Raw genomic sequence first — 20,842 nt, 5'->3', positions numbered from 1 at the left:
CGGCCAAGCATCAGTCCCCATGAAAACTCCCCATGGCGAACTTTGTATCTCTACTAAGAACCGTATGTGTGTGGGCCGCTACCAGAGGTCCGACCTCCTGCCCCAACAACTAGAAGGATTTGGGCTTCTAAAACAAAAAGGTGCTAGTAAGGGCATCCGCTCATGTGGCGATACATGCGGCACTTTCAGCTCTGTAAATACAGAAGGCTCCCAGCCGGTAGGGGTTACGCCCTACAAATGATCAAATAAATTTGATCAAACGGGTTTATGGGGAGACATAGTGTCGGTATGAACTAATCAGCACACGTTATTCATAGTTTTCACCATGAATACATTTGATTATAGTGGTTTGGATGAGGTGGGTTTTCCTCGCTACCACTTGGGTCTTTCTCTTCTCACTAGTAGTCCTAATGACCACACGGGAAGACAGGCCCTCGAAAGATTAAACAAAAAGAGCCTATTGCTCAAGACACAAAAGACAATGATTCAATTTTAGTGCACCAATTGAAGTGTTTGCTAGTCTATGAAAACAAGGCACACAATAAAAATCCAAAAAACCTTGCCAAGGACCTGCAACAAAGATTTATTAGTAGTTTGGATTGTTTCAAATGATCACCCCTTCCCGCAAGTACACAAGTTAGGTAAATTTTAGATCCAAAAGACTTTGTGAAATAGGGGCCTTCAATAATGCGTTTTGTTGACCAATTCAAAGACCTGATTCATCATAAAAAAAGACAACCTTTAAAATTTCAAGATATTTCCAGAAATTTAAGAAAATCCAAAACATTTGTTAATTTGCTCCAAAAATTAATTTTTTATGAAAAATCATAAAAAATTCATATAAAATGCAAAATCGATCCAAAAAATCTGAAATTTTTTCTGGAGAGTATTTATGGTCTTCCAAACCTGCACAAAAAATTTCCTGCAACAAATCCAAGCATTTTGTGAGATATGAGTAAAATAATGCAAAACCCTAATTTTCAAAGATCTGATTTTTGAAGAATGATTTTGCATCAAATTTAAAATCACAAAGAATAGATCCTGTGTATAATTCTGAGTGATTTCCAAAAATGTAAGAAAATCCAAAAAATTCGCTAATTTTCTCTCAAAATTAATTTTTTATGAAAAATCATAAAAAATTCATATAAAATGCAAAATCGATCCAAAAAATATGAAATTTTTAGTAAATCTTTCTGATACTGTTCTTGACCTGCAAAAAAAATATTATGGAAAAATTCGAAGCCGTTTGTGAGATCTGATCAAAATAAATAAAAACCCTAATTTTTAAAGATCTGATTTTTAGGGAAATATTTTGCATCAAAATTAAATTCACAAAGAACAGATCTTGTGTATAATTATGAGAGATTTTGAAAAATGTAAGAAAATCAGAAAAATTCTCTCATTTGCTCTCAAAATAATTTTTTTATGAAAAATCATAAAAAATTCCTAAAAATTGAAAATTTGCTCCAAAAATTCTGAATTTTGGATTGAGAGCTCCTGATACTTTCTACAACCTGCAAAAACAAATTGGTGCAAAATTTCCAAGCCGTTTATGATATATGATCGAATCTCTCCAAGATCTTGATTTTGTGTCCAAAACCCTAGCTGCGCAAGGTTATTCTCCAAATTGTTTTACAAAATAGCAATATAGGGTTAGAAAAATCTGCAAAAAAAAAACATAGATCTAAGAAAAATCCATGTCCCACCTGGCGTGCCAAAATGTTTATGGTGAAAATGGATAACAATAATAACAATATTGAAAGGCTAAATGAATTCAACCACAAAACCCTAGCCTAACAATGAACAAAGATCCACCATAACATATGAAGATTACCTAAGACAATGCAAATAACTCAAAATCACAAAGATTATACCATCACATGTCCAATAGGGTTTTGATCTCCATTCTTCCTATCTCCATTGATCTTGCTTGATATATATTTGCTCTCAGATTTTTATATGCACAAGAGCTCAACAAAGAACAGAATGTGGTTGCAAGTGGAATTGTAGTGTAGCCAAGTACTCCAAAATTGGTCATTAGGATTTGTCATTAGGATATGTCATTAGGGTTTGACAATGAAGAAAGCGTCTTCTTAAATAGAAGACACAATAAGAAATGGAGGGTTAAGATTGAGAGGTGTAAAAAGAGAGGTCGGCTAGGATTAGAGGGTAGGTAAAAGAAATAATAAAATAATGAAAGAGGTAGGTAGTGTAGGAATTAAGAGATGAATGACATGTGTCATGTGTAGAAAAGGATAATGAATTAATTAAATAAATAAAGATTTATTTAATTAATAGAAGAAGTAGGACAATTAAATAAATAAGATATTTATTTAATTTAGGAAAGGGATAATTTAAATAAATAAATGTATTTATTTAAATGAGAAATAAGGCTAGAAGAGGATAAATTAATTAATTAAATAAATAAAAATTTATTTAATTAATAGAAGAATTAGGCTTAGATAATTAAATAAATAAAATATTTATTTAATTAGACATGACAATTTTGAGTGTCTACAGTATCTTATGGCCATCTTCATCCTATGAGTTATAGTTAAGTATCCAAGTCATCTTGGGTGACAATTAAAGCATAGTTAGGTATATATGAGTTAGTGGTTAGTTATTTTGATAATGTTGAATAATGTATTCTTATTTAAGATTATTAGAGGTAGCCTTATTAATGTAGTATATTATTATCAATTGATTATTTAGATAATATTTTAAATTCTATTATTATTAATGTAAGAAGTTATTTTACTACATTTTATATATAGTTAGCTCTTTATCTTTTCTAAGTGAGACCTTTTTCAATCTAATTAAGTCTATCTTTAGAATTTTTACCTATTTTTCTTACTTTCTGATATAATGAGGCACATGGTAGCTTTTTGGTGTAGCCTAACTCTCATGTACATGATGCATTTATCACACTTATCCTCATCACAAGAAACATTAGGAACATGAGTGTTATGTGCATGCAAGGTGGTTAGAGTCCACAATTCTACCTTCTTATGTGAACTCTTTTCTACATGATCAAGACATTTGCATATAATTGTGCTTGTTTTGGAATGATTGAAGGTTGCAAATAAAATATGACTTTAATATCATTGTATTTTTATCTTGTTGTAAATCTCTTATATAATGAATATCATTATTTTTCAAGGTCTAATGGGTTTTTGAGGTCAAATAGATAACATGAACAAATGCTGAAAAAATTCCATAATATTATAACTAAGGTTCATTTTATCCTTGCATGATTCCAATCCTAAAAAGTAAAATGATAAAAAGAAAATTTTCCACAAATGGTAAAATAGCTATTCATTTTAATTTATGTGACTTATTAGAGCCAAAAGGAAAATAATCTACAACAATTTAAAATTTGGCACACTACAATATCTTAAACCATTGAATGGAATAAAAATGTGGAGCACTAAATGTAAATTTAATTCTCCTGTAAGCACCAGTTCTTAGACATAAAAATAACAAAACCATAATATTAAAATTTTCTTCTAATAATATGAGTATCAAACATTAGCATGGTTGCCAAAGAAAGTAGATTATGCACATAGAATTGTGACTATAAAAATTTCATCCAAAGATATCCACCCATAATTAATTAAGAGATCACAAAGTATGGGAAGAATAGAAATTTTTTCTCTCTTCATAACAATCAAACATTAGTCCATATCTACTAGCACTATGAATCAATAATTATCAACCATCAAACTCAATGCTCCAGGAAAAGGAGTTTGGGAGAAAAGAACACTAGTAGTAGAATCAACCAGAAATGCATGGAACACTTCTTCAAACCAACCTAAATTTCTTTCTCCTTGTTGTGGTGGTTTGGTTCCTCTAAAGCCCATTTAGGTTCTTTTCTAGTTTAGCTTGGTTGTATTTGATATAATTTGATGCTATTGCTATTTGTTTTTGTGGATATTCTTACCATCTTACTATACTTAATGTGATATCTATCTTAATTTAAATGGTTCTGGGTCCTCCCAAACCCTGCTTACCTTTATTAAAAACAATCAACCATCAAACAATTGACATTTATTGTTGAAGAACAATACAATGACATCTTCAAACACAATCATGGATATGCTTGGATTATGTTTCAGCAATACTCAATGATCATCTCAATGTCAATTATCAATACTAGACTCATATTAATAATCATGACAAACTTTATCTTCGTCTTTTATTTCAAACTCATTCTTATGGACATATATAAGGGTTTAAGTAGTTGGATACTTCAAAATGTCACCCTTAGAACCACATTATTTTCTTTGCACAAATATCACCTACAATACCATTCCTAGCAAATATTGAGAGTCAAAATTCATAGAAGATGAAAATATGTCATTTATAATAGAATGTCACCATCTACACCACACCACAACATGATTGCATTCTAATATAAAATTCTAAAAATAATCCATTTCAAATTTCATGTTTCAACTTACAACCTATCCAATTTTCAAAAATATTAAACTACACTTAAAAACTATAATTAAAAAAATATCAACTTATATAACATTAGAATTATCTAAATCCATCCCCTTAATTTTAAAACTTATACAATCTTTTGAAAGAGTTTTTTCATACGGTAAGAGTAACAACAATATGTACATTGAAGACGGATAGAATTCCTAAAGAAACGGTATTATATTCCGGCGTTAAAATTAAAAAGCACTAGTATTGACAAGTCAAACTTAACTAGGATACCATAGGTTCCCTTTGTTTCAACATTAGATTGAAATCTAAAGAAGACTGATTCCTACGAAGGAAGCTTGGAGTTAAATGTGCCACGCCTATCCCTTCTCACTACTATATGCTGCCGGGATCGGCATCAATCTTAGCAAATTCCACCTCATTTTCTTCCAATGATCTTTTCTTTGTTTCTGGTATTAGAAATGTGCAGACGAACCCCAAGCAACATGCTAGTCCAAGAATAATCAAAGCGTTCTTCATTCCTATGCCCGTTGGATAAGAGTTTTCGCAATAAGGATTAACCTTAGTATTATCCCTGTGCTTGGGTTGAGAGGCATACAAGAACCCAAATGCTCCAACGATGGCCCCTGCTTTACCAGCGGCTGCAGAAATACCATGGCACGTCGATCGCAACCGAGCAGGAAATAACTCCGCCGGCACAATGAAAGTCGTCGTATTGGGCCCAAAATTTGCAAAGAAAAATGTCAGACAATAAATAGCCAAAAACCCATATCGATGAGGTTCTTTAAGCCAGTAACTTTCGTAAGGAATGGCGAGGGCGAACAGGAAAATTGACATAAAGAAAAACCCAATTGCCTGAATTTTAAATCTCCCAATACGATCTATGAGAAGAATAGTAAATATGTACCCTGGCAGAGCTCCACACAACGCAATCAGCGCCTGCGCTTTTGCAGTGCGAAAAACTTCATCCAAAGGATTTCTATACTCGCACCGATTCTTCAACCCTACAACCTTATGATATATATCGTTCTGAAACAAATTGCCGCTGTAGAACGCAATATCCACGAAGAACCAAGTGGACGACGTGCCTAGCAACTCTAGCCCGTGCCGCTTCACGAAAGCCATTGAAAACAACCCGAACTGTGGGTATCGAATTTGGGTGCTTAGAATATGCGACTCAGTTTCATAAATACCCAGATTAAGCACTCTGGACATATCCTCTTCCGCTTGCCTTGCGTCTCTTACCACCAAGGCCGTGTAGCGGGCGGTCTCGGGCATTCTCATTCGCCAGTAAAACGTGAAACCTGCAGGAATGGCTCCCAGAATTAAGATTATTCTCCACACCGCGTCCTTTTGCTCGAGTGATGGCTTATCCCCGGCTGCTGACATCGTGATTGCCGACACAATTAGAGCCACTGTACTAGCCGCCAGAATTCCAAGACCCTGCATCCCAAATACTGCAGCAATGAAAGCTCCTCTGGTCTTGGTATTTGCGTATTCGGCCATGATTGTCGCAGACAAAGGATAATCCCCGCCAATACCAAACCCTAACCAGAACCTGAAGAAGCATAAACTTCCAATTACGCAGCCGGGGGATCTGCCAATTGAGAAGCCAGAAGCGATGGAACTTGCCACCATCAAAGTTAGGGTAATTCCGTAGGCCCTCTTTCGTCCCATTCTGTCTCCAAGCCAACCGAAGAAGAGTTGGCCTGCGAATGCCCCACATAGGGCGATTCCATTGACAAGGGCTTTCACGTGAATGGGCATCTCATTTTTATAGTAGATGCTTCCCAGAAGATTGGAAACAGGCGGGATGCAGAACAGATCGTAGGCATCAGTGAAAAAACCCATGCCTGCTATAACTATTGCAGTGAAATGGTACACCTGTGTACGTGCCGAATCGAGGGCAGACAGTACCTTGAGAGGCATTATTCGCGACTTCAAAGTACAAACCCTTGCCCCGGAATTACAGTGAATTAGGAATTGCGTGCTTCCGTTCTCTTACTAGTCAGATATTTCTGTGTATCAGAAGAATATTCTATAATATACTGGTTTTAATTTCTTTATTTCCTTGAATAAAATGAAATTCGTGGTTACGCGGAAGTTCATTAGAGTTGACGTCACAAGCGAAGATGTTTCCCCGAATTGCCTAGAGGAATCAATTATTTGACGCTTGTTTAACTATTCAGGTCAAATAGTCAATGATGTTAATGGGCTCTTGGTTTTTGTCTCTAGTGAAGTTGAATGGTTCTTAATGAGCCCACCAAAGACTATCATTTTTGACTCTTAGCAAAATAGAATCTTTTTAATATTAAGACTGTTAAATTGGACATATTAAAAATATAATAGAATTAATCTCATAATTTTGATATTTAATAATATGCTTCACTACTATATAAAAGTGGTTATTATTTCTTCCTCTCTTGAGTGGTCCTTACCGCAACCAAAAGCATGAAATCTCCATGAAGGAAGGAATACTTTGCACCCATGATCAAGTTTGTACTAATAGGCATAGTGAGTGCTGGTATAGTTATGTTGGGATATAGTTGGGGTCGGTGGGAAGAGTTGATAGGAGTTCTAATTTAATTGCAGTTGCAGTTGGATTGGTTAGGAGTTTTAAATATTTATTTTTTATAGGTCAAATTTGATCTTTGACTGTTAAATTGATTATCATCTATTGACTCAAAAGTCAACAACGCTTTTTATTTGCGAACAATATCCTAACAAAAAATTTCCTCAAAAAAATTATAAATTTCAAATCAATTTCTTACAACTTAAGATTTGCTGAGGTATGTATTTCAGGATGCACTTTTGACTGTATTTATTAATTAATTGAAAATTTAAGAAACTGTTGTATTCTAATTTTTAATAATTAAATGAATCTAATAAAAAATACGTCATTAATGCTGGATAGATATTGCCAACATGTTGTATAACTTTACAATACATCCCAACACCCTTGTCAAGTGAAAATCTATTTCTATTAAGTGTACAAATTGCATAGGTTATTCATGGGCCCGGTTGAATTTAATATGAGAACTTATGTTAGGGTTCATAAAGTAAATTGGTTTTCGAGTTAGCATGTTTCTATGGTCTTCTGAAATTTGTTGAGCTTGCATAAGGTTCTTAGTCTCTATCTGGGTCTAGGCCTCTGACCAGTTTCCTAGTCTTAATTTTGGTCGTTTACTATCACCGCATGAGAATCAACATATTCACCTTCATTCCTTATTCCAGGTATATGATATATTAATTCTAAAATTCTCTTATCCAATTAAATTAAGCTTTTAGGTTTGACATTTCCTACTAACCCAACATGTCGTTAAATTAAAGGACTGACTTACCCTTGCATCCGGAGATTATCCTCTTTTGCGTCCAGAAAGCGTAAGCTTTCCCTACATCTAATGGACTTATCATGTGGTTTTAAGTGAATCTCACGCTCGAATATTAGTATGCTATTACATCTAGGCTCCCTCTGGACCGAATCTTCTCATTTGTCTGATTTTCTCTAAGACTCATGTCTGAAGTTTACCCTTGATTTTCGTCCAAATTTGAATTGACCTGAAGATATAATTTAGTGTGATATTGAAAAGTAGATCATAATAAAAATAATTTTTATATTCAGTAAAATAGGAGAGATATTTAAGCAATATTTAATAATTTCACAAACGAGTAATACATTGAGGGATAAGAACAAGAGATTGCAGGAAGCTCTCCAAAAATTGCAAAGGGAAGTGGGAAGGAAGCCTAATAATATTGGAATCAGAACGTCACAAATTTCAAGGGTTTCCAAGTCAGGGGAGGAGAATATACATTGCTGTCTAGTGGAGTATGAAATGTTGAGGTACCCTCCATCAATGGTAGCAGCTGCAGTTGTGTACACAGCACAATGTACACTAAACAGAGTTCCTTATTGGAACAGGACCATGGAATGTCATAGTGGCTTCCAAGAAGTGCAACTTTGGGAATGTGCCAAGATAATTGTGGATTTCCATTGCAAGCCAAGGCAGGGGAAATTGACACAGGAAATATTCTGGACCTTTTATTATTTTGTAACTGAGCGAAGAAGAAGGGTTTTCTTTCTGGTTCTTTCCTTTAGGAGCTCTTGAACCAGTTATATAATAGTTATACAATTATAGTGGCTTGCCACTTTGCTTTAAAAAAATATTTTATCTTTAAAATTTTTTTAAAGTAAAATTGAACTTTCAAAAATCAAACCAATATATTCGTTGTATCAAATTGGGTAATAGTATAACAATGGGCTTAAGCCTTCAAGAGAAGAAAAGTAATGCAAGTCTAGATTTTTTTGGGGGGCAACACCTATTATAAATCTATACAATAATCATTACTCACTTTTGCAAGCTACACACCAATACATATAGGCAAGTCCCAAAACTAGAAACCACCAATTGTTTCTAAAACCATAAAAAAAAAATTGAACTAGAAATGACACCTAAATCTCCATGTGAATCCCAAAGCCAAGACAAGGGAAAGTTAATCAAAATGGAAATTAGAAACTTCCTTTCCCAACTAGAGCACTCTACTTGTAGTCATATATGCCTTTTTGGTAGCATATGATGCAAAACAAATATATTTATTGATCTCCTAGTCCATATTTAACTTCCTTCTTCAATGCTCTTTCTATTACTAGCTATTAAATATTCTTAGGCATATAGATTCATTGCATCATCTAAATTCTTCATTCTCCTAGGTTTCACCATGTAGTTGTCATACCCACCAAAGTGTTAACCTTTTCAATTATAACCCTTTCATCGTTCATTATGTCATAAATGAAAAGATATGGAACATCTATATGCTTCAATCATACATGAAAATTTATAGGTTCTTTGATAGTTTGATGGCACTTTAATCGTCACATCTAGTTTGAAGTACTCTCTAATGTAGACCAATATTACCCCACATTATCTAAAGTCAAATTACCTTCTTAAAGAAATGGATAGCTATCATGTGATCTACCTTTTTAGTACATGAAGCGATTAAATCTTAATTGATTTCTCATTCGAATAAGTACTATTCAATAAATTAGAGACAACCAATTGTAGATTTTCCTATCCACATTTATTTCTCAAGTAGAGTCAACAAGTCCCTAGATCTCCAAATGTTATGAGTATTCACCCTTGTAGAAGATATAACACTTTATATTGCCCTTCATGTACTTGGAGACTTTCTTCACTACTAGACAATCCTCTCTACTAAAATTATCCATATAACAATTAAATACTCCCATTGCATGAGAAATGTCAAGTTTGGTGCAAACCATGGCATACATTAGAATACCAACTACACTAGTGTATGGAAGCATTACTTAAGATTGAATTTAATTATGTTACTCCTACAAGACACCTGCAGAATTATTTAATGTAAACATACAATTTTCTCCCAATAACCAAAATGAACTCTCAAATTCAAGCCCTTTATAATCTAAATACACATAAGCATTATAAGGCTCACACAAGGGCTCAAGAAGTCACAACCTCCTCTCGCAAAAAGAAAACTCAAATAAGAGATAATTACACCTATCAAAATTGTTTTACTTTTTTGAGAGAGAGATAGGAGGAAGGGTGATAATCATTCAATTTGCTACATATTAAGTATTCCATACCTACCACACTAGTCCTTCAAGCGAATAACACTAAGCTAGATCATAACCATAAATAAGCACATTTCATACTTTTAGATTCAAGACAACACTAACCAACCCAATGGATTGGTCAAAAGAGTACAATGAATCAATAAGGAAGGTACATATGACTAACTTTCAGAATAAGAGAGTTCATAGACCAAGACATCAATAGGCAGACAAAGCTCATACAATCACTCCAAAGCACCCACATCAAGGAGGTGAAAATAGGGTGTGAACCCACATGTTACACACAAGTAGGGTCTGCTCAATCACACTCACACATCAAGGAGGACAAGCATACAACATAAGGTAGATACACCTCACACCAACTAAGGGTACAAGCGAAACCAGAGATCCCAGTGTTGCAACATGGACTCTGATACCAAGTGTAATGCCCTACCAGGAAACCCCGAAGGGTTAAAGCTAAAACACTCAAATGGAGTGCATATATATATATATATTAAAACTTTAATACACAACATTAAGATACATTGGAGTTATCTAATGCTTAGATAACACAGTGGAAGACTAAACGAACCTAAGGATTTTCCCAACATGATTACGTAACTTAACACCTAACTCACCTCGCGACATTTGATCCAATTAAGTAGGATATCTTATTTACATGCTATTTCTTGATACATGGATATAATTTTTTCAGTGAATTAACATTCTAGAAATTAGGAAGTGATCATTTATTATGGTTGAAGATGAGGCTAACATGAGGAAATTTACCCATAGAAGTTAAAACATAGATAACATGTAAATTCATCAATTAAGGTTAAAATATGGTTAACTTGGTGAGTCCATCCATTTTAGTTACAATATAGCTAACATAACGAAGTTCATTTATTAAGGTTAAAATGTAAATAACCCATTGAGTTCATCCATTATAGTTAAAATATAGCTAATAAGATGGAGTTCATTTATTAAGGTTAAAATGTAGATAACCAATTGAGTTCCTCCATTATCATTAGAATGTCGCTATTAAGATGAAGTTCACATATTAAGGTTGAAAGGTACATAGCATAATGAATTTCATCTCTTAGGGTTAAAATATAGATAGCTTGATGAGTACATCCATTATAGTTAGAATGAAGCTAATATGATGAAGTTCATTTATTAAGAATAAAATATAAATAACTAAATGAGTTCATCCAATTTAGTTAAAATATAGCTATTATGATGAAGTTCATTTATGAAGATTAAAATGTAAGTAACTAAATGAAGTTCTTCCATTAGAATTATAATTTAGGTAATATGACGAGTTCATCCAATAATTGTTATCCATTCATTATGTTCAATTTTGCATTAAACTCATACCATGCATCTTGTTCAAAAATGCTCTATAATATCATCATAACTAAAGAGGTCTTTTCATGCATACTTATTTTCATTAACATTACTAAAGTACATTCCTTCATGATCCATTTATTGTATTTAAAAGTCGACTGCATACATGCATTACGATAATTCTCATCTAACCCACTTATACATTCTATCAAATTATCATCCATACATGCTAGCACTATCCATGAAACATGAGAGACAAAAGCATCACATAACACATAAATGATGTCGGAGTTCACCCCTAGAGGGCTACATCTCCAGGTCTGCTCAACTACAAGACCCCTCTGATAATTAAATAAGTTATAGTTACATAGGGTTCATGTCATTTACATTCCTACCTTTTAGGCGTGCACAACCAATATACAAACGACCACTTCGGTCAATAAATCCTAAATGATCCCTACATAGAAACGGGTCCAACTGAGCATATTTAAAGCTAGTACAAAGGTCCATTGCCTGACGATACTCTAACTAGGGGACCTAAGCAACTATGGCCAACCACAAACCAACTAGACGACAGGGTCCAAACAACATATATAGGCCTTGCCATTACTTTAAACAAAAGCAAATATAAAAATTTAACTTGCATAGGCAATAACTAGAAACGGGAAATCTTCTTTCCTACTGGTTTAAACAGTAACAGTTGATCAAGTTTTCTAAATGTTCTAAGTTTTCCAAATACATTAATAGAAAATCACAATTACAAGGTGAAATCAATGCCACAATTGCAATATTACCATTTGTCTAATTCTCATTACAGAGGGAAAGTATATCTAAACCATTTATTTCACTAATGCTCACAACAATATCTTACCAATTCTCAAATCGACACATCACTAAATTTCCAATAATTCTAATAGCATATCATTTAAGTCTACAAGATATCCAATGATAAGCATTTTCTTTCTAAAAATTCCTAGGTCTCCTAGAATATTCTAAACCATTAATATTATATTTTAGAATAACATATTATGTAGAAATTTAACAAGATATATTTTATTCCAAGCAACTTTCCAATTAAAATATTAACTCCCAGAAATAAAATATAACAATTATAAATTTAATAACACACGATTTCAAATTAAGTATTATTTAATATATATATATATATATATATATATATATTAATCTCATTAATAAAATATATATATTAATAATTGTTAAATAAATCATGGATTTTGAATTAATTATTAATTAATACATATTTATTAATCCTCATCAATAAAATACATATTAATAATAATCATTAATAAATAAAATAAAAAAAGAACTATTTAAATCATACTTTGCAAAATAAACATGTTTTATTTTATTTTAAAAAAGAAAATTTAAATAAAATAAAAAAAAGAAGGTTTGGGGAGACCTTTGCGGGGCCCACCTCCCATCATGGGAGAGATGGGAAGCTCCCCACAGCTCCCTCCCTGCGGCCACCATGGGTGTCGCTCGTAGCGACCACCGTGGGTGCTGTTCAAAGCGGCCACCACGGGTGTCGCTTGCAGTGACCTCCGCGGGTGCTGCTCACCGCAGAAAGCTCCACATGGAGGAGGAAAAAGGGGAGGTGGCGGTGTGAGTCAACCCTCGGCTCCTTCGCCCACCAAACCCTAGCCAAACAAAAATTTAAACTCCGTTTTTTTTTCCTTGTAAAATTTGATTTTAAATAAAATCTATACCCCAAAAAAAAGAATATAAAAACAAACTAAACCCAGCCCCCCCCCTCGCCCTCCCCCCCCCCCAAAAAAAAAAAAATTCTTTCATCCACAGTCTCATATATTTTCCAAAATGTGCAAAACAACAGTATGGAAAATTTTCCTAGCAAGTTCATGATTTTCCAAATACTCAATAATCTTTAGATAGGCAAAATTTGCTCATCCACAAAACCATTTAAACAATCTTGACCCAAAACAACCAATATTCACAAAACTAAAACTTAAATTTTAAGAACATTTGTGGATTTTTTTAAAAACCAGAATTTCATGAGGAAGAACCCAACACATTTTCTTTGATTTACAATGAGATAAAAAGGTAAACAAGAATTCCTACCTCCTTAAGCATTCCTGGCAAGATTTTTGAAGCAGAGCCCAACATGCAGCTGTAGAAAAATCCATCCTTCCAAAAATCCCCAATCCCAAAATATATTTCTTTCTTTTTCAAAAAAAATCAACAACCCTCCAAAAAAAATTTCAACCTAGATTAAAAGAATGAAATTTTGACCTAATTTTCCAATTTCGAATTTAAGCACTTTTTAATTAAAAAATGAAAAATAATCATTCTTTTCAACTATTCAAATAATCTAACTTGCTTTTCTAATTAAAATTAAAATGCTTCTCTCTCATTTAATTTTAATTTTCTCAATATTAACTAAGCTAACATTTATATTTCACAATATTGACGAGGATAAAACATTTTAATTAGATTAATTCCCAAAATCAATCTTTCACACTATATCAAATATACATATAAATTAAACTTGCTTTTCTAATAAAAATTGATTTTCCTAAATATGTAAAATTAACCTTTCTTTTCCAAAATGCAAAAGAGACTAAATTATTTCTATTTCAAATAACTTTAAATATTTCCTTTTTAAAATGCATCAACTAATTAAATTCGTTATTTAAAATTAGCTATTAAATTAAACTCGCTACAAACATAAATAAAGTGACCTTTTTAATTAATGATTAATCACATAAAAGAAACCTATATATTTTAATTCCTGAATTACAAATGCGTAAATGAACACATTAAATCAAATTAAATACTTAAACTTGCTACAAACATACATAAAGCGATCTTTTTAATTAATGATTAATCTCATAAAAGAAACTTGTTTATTTTAAATTACTCAATTACCAAGGTGTAAATGAACACATTAAATTGAATTAAATACTTAGGTTAAAATACCCCATTTTACGCAACCCAAGAAAGCCAACCAATCACACAACATGCAAACCCAAACGAAAAGGGAAACCGACGGACCACACAAGACGCTCACTTGATCATGGCTAAGGCAAGACAAGGGTTTTATGATCACCTAATCCAAATTCTAAGGATGAAAGAGGTATATTCAACCCTGCAAATCTTGATGGAGATGAACCTCACACCTAGGCAGTACTGTACCTGCAATCTCCTGCAACCATGAGTCACGCACGCATACATATATATATTCAATGAAGGTGTTAGCTTGAAATTCATAACAAGAATTAGGGAAACAATTAAACTTACACAAGAATAGATGTGAAAGCACAATAACAGGTACACACAATATTCATATTATCTAATCTACAACATTACATAATGGTTAATCAACCGTCCAAGAATGCCACATAGAAAAATTCAACCAAGGTCAAACCGGTTTTACAAGGCCAACTAGGGTAGGGGCACTATAGAAGATGAGATATAGCTCCATCTCCATATATGAAGATGTATACTTTTGAATTGATAACATAGTTCCCACCACAATAGGAATACTCGCTTGTTTGAGGTTTTCAATGCTGAAAGATATAATATACATTTAAAATACTTATTCCTTCCTAACTATATATTTTTATTATACCTATTTATATTTCTCTCCATGACTAGAATATTACTCAACAACTCCCATGTTCTTTATGTTAAAACATCTTCACCAAGACAAAAAGACATCTATTCCCTAGATAGATAGTTTACACCTTTGGGGCAATCTATTGAGTCAGCTTTAGAAGAGCTTCTTAAGAACAATCTTATCTTATTGCCTAAAAAGATCACATGGGGATGTGCAGTTTTGAGTAGTTACTATGTATATCATAGGCATAACAAATATAAGACTTCAATGTGTATGGAATTAAAACATAAGATTCAAGATCTTGTTGATGATGATGTCATTGAAATTGAAGATCCTAATGACTCACCTAAAGAAAAAGAAGGAACTACTTCTAAGCATGATCAAAATCATGAACCTATGTCTAGCAAGGCTCCATATGTGGCCTCCATCCTTTCGATGATGCCTTCATCTCCTAAAACTTCTTAGAAACAATCCATACCATCTCCTTCAAATAATGAAACTTCTCATGTTTACCTTCAAGGGCTATCTCCTATGGAAATCCAAGTTAATCATACAAGTTCCTCTAAAGATTTTAAAATCCCAGATCGTATTCCATCATACACTTCAATTCCAAATGTACCCACTCCAAAGAGTCCCACTCATAATGCTTCCCCATCATGCCAAAATATGGAGATCTTCCAAGAATCCCCTACACCTATGCAAAATCCTATCCCTTCCTTAGAAGTGACTCCATGTCAAGAGGATAATCTGAAAAATGAAGAAACAAGTCCTATCATAAATCAAGATCAACACACCAAAACTCCCCAATCCCATCTAATGATTGAAAAAGATCCTATTTCACTAGAATCCCATGACGATCCCTTTATACCTTTCCATTTCTTCCAAGATGACCCCCTTCCATCTCAAGAGCAAACCATCCTTCCAAATCCCATTCCTAGTCTACTTCCTAAGCAAGATCATGATGTCTCTTCCACCTTTTCAAACGATCCTATTCAAAATGAAGATTCAAACACCCTTCCTACTCTATCCAATGGTCCTCTTACATGTTAAGATCAAAGTATCCCTTCATCTCGTTGCCATAATCCTCCATTTTCACCTCAAGGATCCATCATCCCTACAAATCCCCTTCGTGATCCTATCATTCCTTACATTCTACTGCTATCTCATAATGGACTCGCGCCTTCTTTCCAAAGCAAAGTGTATCCTACAAGTCAAAATATTTATAAAGGCAAAGGGGTAGATCTCCACAAACAAGAACCCCTCCATATTAAAGAAAATGTTAAAAGTCATGGCCTTAGGGACATTTCTCAAGATGTCGGTATCTCTCATAAATCCTACATTTCTCTAGTTAAATCCAAATATATTCTTTCCTCATTATCACTTTCATCCATTTTAGGTCCCTATATCCCTCCATCCCTTATGTAGGATCAACAAAGGCACACATCTTCGAGTACCTTCCATCCATCTAAAGGACCTCCATATCATTCCTATCTATCCATTAATCTCCCTCCAAGCAATTTGGATGCCAAGCATAAAAGTCATAAGTTAATCAATCCACATGTATTCAAGGATCAACATGTCCCATCTAATCGACATGTCAAAACAAAGCAAAATATGATCCAAAAAGACAAAGAAGAATACAAAACGCCACAAAGGCCCACAAAGAAAGAAGAAAAGTCAAAAGTTATATGGGTTCCTAAAGAACTTGTACAAGCAATGCGCTCTAAGGAACTACAAAAGCATGAAAAATAAAAAACCATGTGGATCCCTAAGCGGCTGCTTGAAGCACAAAAGTAAATCAAAATTGACATCCAAAATTGTTGTTCCTCCATCTAGACCTTCTAAGTCTATTCCTCCATCACCTCCTTCATCCATTTTGGGTTCTTATGCCCCAAAATCTCTAACTTTTCCTCCATCCAGATCTCAAAATTTGAGATTCACTTCTCTTCCATTTGTCCACCATCCCTCAAGGCGTGTGCCAATGTTGATCTTTCCAGCATTTCCATCTAGTCATACACAATTCTCCCAACATCCCATCCATTACCCAACACCTTTTTTTCACCCTTTCATCCCTCTTATCCAATCCTTTGCATAAATCCTTGCCCTAGTTTCATTTCATTATCTTGCCAACATCTTTGAGCATACCTTCATAGCCATGGTCTACTGCAACTCATATTCTAAGGGTACCATCCAAAGTAGTGAGACATTGGGGTCCTTCTTCAATCCCCTATCATGTCTCCATTATCTTCCAAAAAAATAAAAAATAAATGATGAAAAAGTGAAAAAAAAATCAGAAAAAAAAGTAAAGAGAAATAAATTTATCCTTGTGTGAAAACCACTTCTTGTGGTGTCTTGGGCAAGTATCATGATGAAAACCTGGCAAACAAGCGTCATGCATAATCTATTATCCTTTTTCACTTTACACTGGAGGCAACTTTCATCCATGTACATCCATCTATTATCTTTCTTCCTCCATTATCCTTCATTCTCCATTATCCCTCATTCACTCTATCTACATTCATATCCCTTTCCCACATTTGATCTTGACAAGGTTAAGGATATTTGCATGATTCATGTGTCCTATCTATTACACTTTATGCAGACCCTTTAGCTCCTATCCATTGCTCGCTTACATCCTTCATTACCACCTATGATCTTGATTATCCTATTTGTCCCCTATCCAGATGTATTCCTTGATCTTGATCAACACTATGGACAAAATGCAAAAACATGCTTTCCACAAACCTCTTGACATGGCCACTTCTTTGGACCATATGGCTTCGTTACACTATATCCTTGCTTCACTATGCTATATCCTTGCTTTACATTGCTAAAATCCTTGCTTTACATCGCTAAAATCCTTTATTTACATTGCTATATCAGGTCCCTGTGCTTGGATTAACGTTGTGAGATATTCCTTGAAAGCATCCATCATCATTCACTTATCCTTTCATGTACTCAAAATCCCTTTTGCCTTTCTAGACACTAGGAGCAAACATCAAAATCCAAAAAAAAAAAATCATAAAAAGTCCTGAACAAAAATTCTAAAAATCATAAAAGTCTTGAAGAAATACTAAAAATCAGAAAAGGTCCTGAAAAAAAATCCTAAAAATTGGAAAAAGTCCTGAAGAAATTCAAAAAAAAAAAAAGGGAAAAAGAGAGAAAATGCCTTGGTGAACCTGGTAAACAGACACCTTGGTAAAAAAAAATGAATCTCTACCAAGTAGGTGAAAACCTAGCAAACAGGTGCCTCTTGTACTCAAGCACTCCATCTATCAACTCAACATTGGTATCCCAGCTTTCATGCATCTTTGCTTTCACTTGTATATATTTTAGTCACTTTTGTGATATCCTAGTTCGTTGGAACCCTCATGGATTGAAACCGATCATTGTCCTAGTCTTAGGTTAATCGACAGAGAACTTTACATGTCTTGAGCAATATCAACCAAGTCATCTTTACGTCAGTGAAACCTGGTTGTCCACTCCGAGTCAGTCACCTATCTCCTAACTACTATAGAGTTTTATCACTGAGTACACAAGTAAAACAACATTATTGAAAACAATCAGTAAACTTTTTGAGATATGCATGAAATTTTCTTTACACATAATCCACCTTATCCCCAACAAAAGGGATATGAAGGATCCTGTACACATCCTCGAGAGTAATGGTCATCTCCCCCACTGGCAAATGAAATGTGTTATGCTTTGAGTGAAAATGCTCAACCAATGCTGTGAGCATATCGTGATTAATACAGATATCTGGTAAACCAAGAAGATGAGTCAAACCACAATAAATCAACCTGAGCCTGCTCAACCTCCGATAAATGTTGTACTAATGCCATTCTAGGAGGATATACACATCTAAAAAGCACAGGAGGTAATCAAACTTGCAAAAAAACCCAATAATGGAGTATTAGAATACATTCCAAATAAGCCTACAAATGAAGTAAAACATCACGCAAATCCAACTAGGTCAAGTGCAAATCAAATTTTCAAGTTTAGACCTTCAAAAATGCTCACTATTTCCTGAATGACAAAACACAGAAGGGCAACATCTTGTACGAGTCAGGAATGGCTCTCATACGATAAAACATTCCCAAACAACAAATTATAAGACCTCGCATGACAAAATCATCTTTTTACAGACATGTCATACGATATGAGGGTAGGGTCCGAATGACAATTCTAGTGGCCTTAAATGACCAAAGAAAATTTAACAGTTACTCATATGAGATAGAATCCTATCTCGTATGATAAAACATAAAACCCGACCCCAAACATGCCAAAAACTTGAAAAATGAACAAAAAAATTCAAAATTGAAAACATAAAGAGGCTTAAGATCGATCACTTACCATGGGCTCATAGTTTCGGGGTCGATTATGACATCTCTGGTGCTCAAATTGATGCTGACGAGTAGGGACCACCATTTTCTTTGCAGAAGGTTTTTGAATTTTCAAACTTTGAAAGGTTAAAATAATTTGAAAATGACACTTTTGCCCCATATATAACCAAAACCCTAATTTTTCAACTTGCTCCGATGGACATGAAAATTGTACCTGTGTGTGAGAAAAGTGGGTCAATGAAACTTAAAATGTGAAAAATGCCTTCAAAGAGACTTGTCCACACACCCACAGGACTTCTTGTTGCAAGTTATGGAGTCATGATGAATGACTCAACTTCCCAAGGTGGGTTACATGGTTTTCTATCTCACAAGGTCCCTCAAGCCAATGCCTTTGCTCTCATATCACTGAGCAAAGTGACCTAGGGATGATGAATGCAAGAACGAGGGATGCTTTAGATTGATTTGTATGAAATGCATCCTATCTATGCATGACTCTACAAATGCAATAAACTAGATTATAAGATGACAAGGTTAGTAGCAATACCATCCTAACATGATATACTAGTTAATAATGATAAAGAAAGTAGCCTAAAATGCTTATTAGATTAATTCCTATTACAAAGAGAAGCTATATGCATTGATAAATTTGAGCATAAATGAGATACTAAAAGCTTGCATGGATCCTCAAAATGGAGGAATGAGAGCTCTATTTATAGTGAAAATAGGGTTATGGATGGTCAAGATTGAAGGAGTCAATCAAGGGTCAGGATTGAAAGTTAATCAATCCATATTTACAATTCTCACCAATGAAATGGTGATAATTGTCAACAAGAGACTACTTGAGAGGAGATGTAAGAAGCATTAAATGCTTGAGAAGACCTCATGGTTACCTTAGAAGGTAAGGGTTAAGGTTAGGTTAGGGTTATCCAATGGATAAAGCTTTTACCCAAAGGATAAACTCTTGTGCAAAGGTTAAAGGGATAACCATGGTCAAAGAAATGAATGCTTGATGGGACCCTTGGGTAAGATGAGGGTTAAGTTAGTCAAAGAGTCTCTATCCATGCCACTAAGGGTTAGTTAACCGTTAATGGTTTGAAGACTTTGGGGACAAATTTGTAAGAGTCCTTCCAAATTTGGGGGTATTCAACAAGTTAACTTGTTGAAGGCTTAAAGACTTTAATGCCTTTTGAAAAATTTACTCAAAATTTGAGAAGTGACCTCCTTAAATTTAGGGAAAAGGGATAATGAATGGGTTTGGGTTAATTGATTAGGACTATATGGATTCTAGAAGAAATTAGGAATAGGGTTAGGATGCAAGTGGGAGATGTAGGAAAATGCAAGTGGATGAGGGATAATAGGATTTAATTAAAATAAATTGCTTTATTTCAATTTGGTTGCAAGTTAAGGATTTTAAATAAATTAGATTTATTTAATTGGGGTGAACTATTTAATTAAATGTAAATTTAATTAAAAAGTAGAGAGAAGGGATTTAATAAAAAGATTTATTCAATTAAATGATAT

The 20,842-nt window shown here is 33.9% G+C and overlaps 1 protein-coding gene across 1 annotated transcript; it reads right to left on the bottom strand.

The window, feature by feature from the left end:
* Positions 1–4,580: 4,580 nt before the first annotated feature.
* LOC131079028 (low affinity inorganic phosphate transporter 3) lies at positions 4,581–6,474 on the bottom strand. The gene has a single exon (XM_058016895.2). It carries the CDS (start codon positions 6,376–6,378, stop codon positions 4,825–4,827), a length of 1,554 nt encoding a protein of 517 aa, XP_057872878.2. The 5' UTR covers positions 6,379–6,474; the 3' UTR covers positions 4,581–4,824.
* Positions 6,475–20,842: the final 14,368 nt, after the last annotated feature.

Source organism: Cryptomeria japonica, chromosome 4 (genome assembly GCF_030272615.1).
Source record: "Cryptomeria japonica chromosome 4, Sugi_1.0, whole genome shotgun sequence".
Lineage (NCBI taxonomy): Eukaryota > Viridiplantae > Streptophyta > Pinopsida > Cupressales > Cupressaceae > Cryptomeria > Cryptomeria japonica.
This window is presented reverse-complemented; position numbering and strand designations above follow the sequence as displayed.